This window comes from Odontesthes bonariensis, chromosome 6 (assembly GCF_027942865.1).
Source record: "Odontesthes bonariensis isolate fOdoBon6 chromosome 6, fOdoBon6.hap1, whole genome shotgun sequence".
Taxonomy (NCBI): domain Eukaryota; kingdom Metazoa; phylum Chordata; class Actinopteri; order Atheriniformes; family Atherinopsidae; genus Odontesthes; species Odontesthes bonariensis.
The window spans coordinates 11,069,322-11,072,645 of record NC_134511.1 but is presented as its reverse complement, the minus strand read 5'-3'; the positions used below and the strand labels follow the sequence as shown (position 1 = coordinate 11,072,645).

The 3,324-nt window shown below is 41.5% G+C and overlaps 1 protein-coding gene across 1 annotated transcript; it reads left to right on the top strand.

Annotated features, from left to right (window-relative positions):
• The first annotated feature begins 305 nt into the window (after positions 1-305).
• LOC142381980 (nuclear factor 7, brain-like) lies at positions 306-2,881 on the top strand. The gene has a single exon (XM_075467373.1). The coding sequence runs from the start codon at positions 454-456 to the stop codon at positions 1,870-1,872; it is 1,419 nt and encodes a 472-aa protein (XP_075323488.1). The 5' UTR covers positions 306-453; the 3' UTR covers positions 1,873-2,881.
• Positions 2,882-3,324: the final 443 nt, after the last annotated feature.

Below are 3,324 nucleotides of genomic sequence, written 5' to 3'. Positions count from 1 at the left end.
AATTCGGTCGTTTGATTCTGTCATTTTTAACAAAATATGTAAAAATGCTGCTTTTGATTTGTCCAAAGTGTTTTCTTAGCTTCTTCTAACCTGAGCTAAAGCTAAGCTAACATTGCTAACTAAAAACGAATATTTACAACAGATATATTTAAAATGGAATCAGATTATGCTGCAACATCACTAAAAAAAAAAAGTATTTGTATCTTTAGTACAGTATTTCCCTCCTTATAAAACAGCCCCAGCGGTGTCTCTGTTAAATGTCAGTTTATTTCTATCAGCTCCACCCATGACACGAAAAAACGAAACTGAAACATTAACAGCATCGATCAGGCGGAGACGACGTTCGATAAAAGAGCTGAAACTGTACTGAAGAACAGACTGAAGGGGAACTGTAAGTCGATACGACTATATTTTGTGATTATAGATTTTATTCTTTAATCGCAGTCAGCAGAAATGGCTGAGAAAACGGAACTTTTGGAAAGTTATTTGAGCTGCCACGTGTGTTCAGAGACTTTCAGAGATCCTGTGTCTCTGAGCTGCAGCCACAGCTTCTGTTCAAGCTGCCTGCAGAAATTCTGGGAACAAGCTGAAAACAAAAACTGTCCCATTTGTAAAAGACAATCCTCAAAGGATCCTCCAATGGTTAACTTTTCCCTGAAAGAACTGGCTGACTCTTTTGCTAAGAGGCAAAGTAGCACTTCAGCTGAGATGGAGAATAAAACAAAGCCGAGTGAGGAGGTGGTGTGTGAGAAACACTCTGAAGTTCCTTTTTGGTTCTGTGAAGACGAGCAGAGAGCTGTGTGTCCTGTCTGTGAGTTTTCTCTCCACCAGAGTCACAAAGTGGTTCCTGTAGAACAAGCAGTCGGTGACCTGAAGGAGCAGCTGAAATCTGACTTAAAGTCTCTGCAGGACAAGAGGAACAAATACAAACAAGTGGAGAAAACATACGATGATGTGATTCAACACTCCAAGAAGCAGCTGTTGTCCACAGAGAGGCAGATCAGAGCAGAGTTCAACAAGCTCCACCAGTTCCTGAAAGAGGAAGAGGAGTCCAGACTGGCAGCTCTGAGGGAGGAAGAGGAGCAGAAGAGGAAGACTGTCAGCAGAGAGATGAAGAGGATTCAGGAGCAGATCTCCTCTCTGTCAGACAGTATCTGTGCTGTTGAAGAAGAGCTGCAGAAAGACAACGTGCCATTCCTCAGCAGCTATAAACCCACTCAGAGCAGAGCCAGAGCCCAGTGCTCACTGTCAGATCCACAGCTGCTCTCAGGAGCGCTGACAGATGTGGCCAAACACCTGGGCAACCTGTCCTTCAGAGTGTGGGAGAAGATGAAGGAGAAGGTCCACTTCAGTCCTGTCATTCTGGATCCAAACACTGCAAGCGGCCGTCTCTATCTGTCTGATGATCTGACCAGTGTGAGAAATGGAGACACAGAGCAGCAGCTTCCTGACAATCCAGAGAGAAACACCAACTATCGGAATGTGTTTGGCTCTGAGGGCTTCAGCTCAGGGAAACACAGCTGGGAGGTGGAGGTGGGAGATCATCCCAACTGGATTGTTGGTTTGGTTAAAGAGTCAGTTGACAGGAAGGGAGAGGTGTCTGCTTCACCAGAATATGGAATCTGGTGTTTATGGCATGGTGATGGAAAATACACTAATGGTGTTGGTGAGACTGTCACAGAGAAGAATAGTCTCCAGAGGATCAGAGTCCAGCTGGACTATGACAGGGGGGAGGTGTCCTTCTACAACTCTGAAGATGAGACTCACATCTACACTCTCAGAAACACTTTCACTGAGAAACTCTTCCCATATTTCAGCATTGGAGAAGCTGGTGATGCCAAAACTTCTGAAATCAAAATGAGTAAAAAATAAGATCTGAGAGAAGTCATTATTTGAACGATCATGATCAGGATCTGTTCAAAGTTTGGTTCAGTCCAATAAAAGAACATCAGTTTGTATAATATACAGAATGTTTCCTTAAAGCAGCGACAAAAGATGTTAAATCATAAATGTAGTTCTTACATCTTTTTATAAACGGTGAAACATCACGTTTGAGCAGAGAAGTAGAAAAAGGCTTTCATGTTAAATCCACCCACAGAAAAGCTTCTCTGACCATGTTTTCATTTTTAGTTGAACAGGTTCTTTATTTCAGTTCCTCAGTGAATCTCTGATATAAATGCTTTGAACTTTAAAACACGCTTTACTTCCTCACGAAGCTGTTATTTACTTATCGGGTGTCAGTGAAGATTACTGTTGACCTGGGAATACTGTATTCTATACATTCAGTTCATTTAGCAAACAGCCAACAACATAAAGAGCATTCCTGTGTTTAGCAGACTCTGAAAATCATCTGCAGAACTTTCTGGATAATGTGAGACGGTTTATGTTTCTGCTCTAAGTTCATTGCGACTAAGAACTTGTCCGAATGTGTTGAACAGAGCAACAATCGGACTCTTTCTGATGAGTTTGGGGCTCATTTAAGTCATTCAAATATCAGAAACTATTGAGAAGAGCAGCTAAAAACAGCAAAGGCTCACATTAGAGGAAACATCTGGAGTTTTTGCTGTAGAAATGATTTGAATGCTTCATTGTTCTCTCCTCAGTCTCGCAGTTAAACATCTAAATTGTGGACGTCTGTTTCAGTGGCTGCACGGCAACATTTATCTTTCCCACTTCTGAGCTGCTGTTTGTTCCAGCGGGTTCATTTAAACTTTGTTTTCTTACCTGATGAACTTGTGTTTTCACTGATATCTTTGTTCGTTTGTGCCAATAAAGAAAAAGAAAAGATCAAATCCGTGCTTCAGTTTGCTTTGTGTGAACGCAGAGAGACACAAATGTTTCTATTTAAACTGTCATTTTATTGATAACACCTTAGCACATTTTCTTGAAGTTAGAGAAACACGTGTAAGAGAACAGAGCAATAATCTGAAGAATCAGAGAATCAAGAGGGTTAATATTATCATTATCATTATCAAAATGTCACTTATTAAGGCTTCTCTTTAAGGTGAAACTTGTGGAATGAGCACAACAGCTTTAACAGCATTTACAAGTGCCAGCAATTTTTATTCAGAAAGCAGTGAGCAGAGAGTTCTTTATGTTCTGGAGTCCAGCATGAAGGAGCACTCCCAGTCGGGGAAGGAGATGGTGGTGTCGACTTGTTCAGCTTCTGCTGCTCGATCTGGATGTTTGTGAGGAAAACAACAGAAAATAATGAGCGGTGCCATTTCAGAGGTTTCTTGTTGTGTGTGTTTTTTTTTTTTTTGGGATGCGTCTCTTACCTCTGCACCTATGTGATAGGCTCTGAGCTCGTTGGGGTAGTTCCGA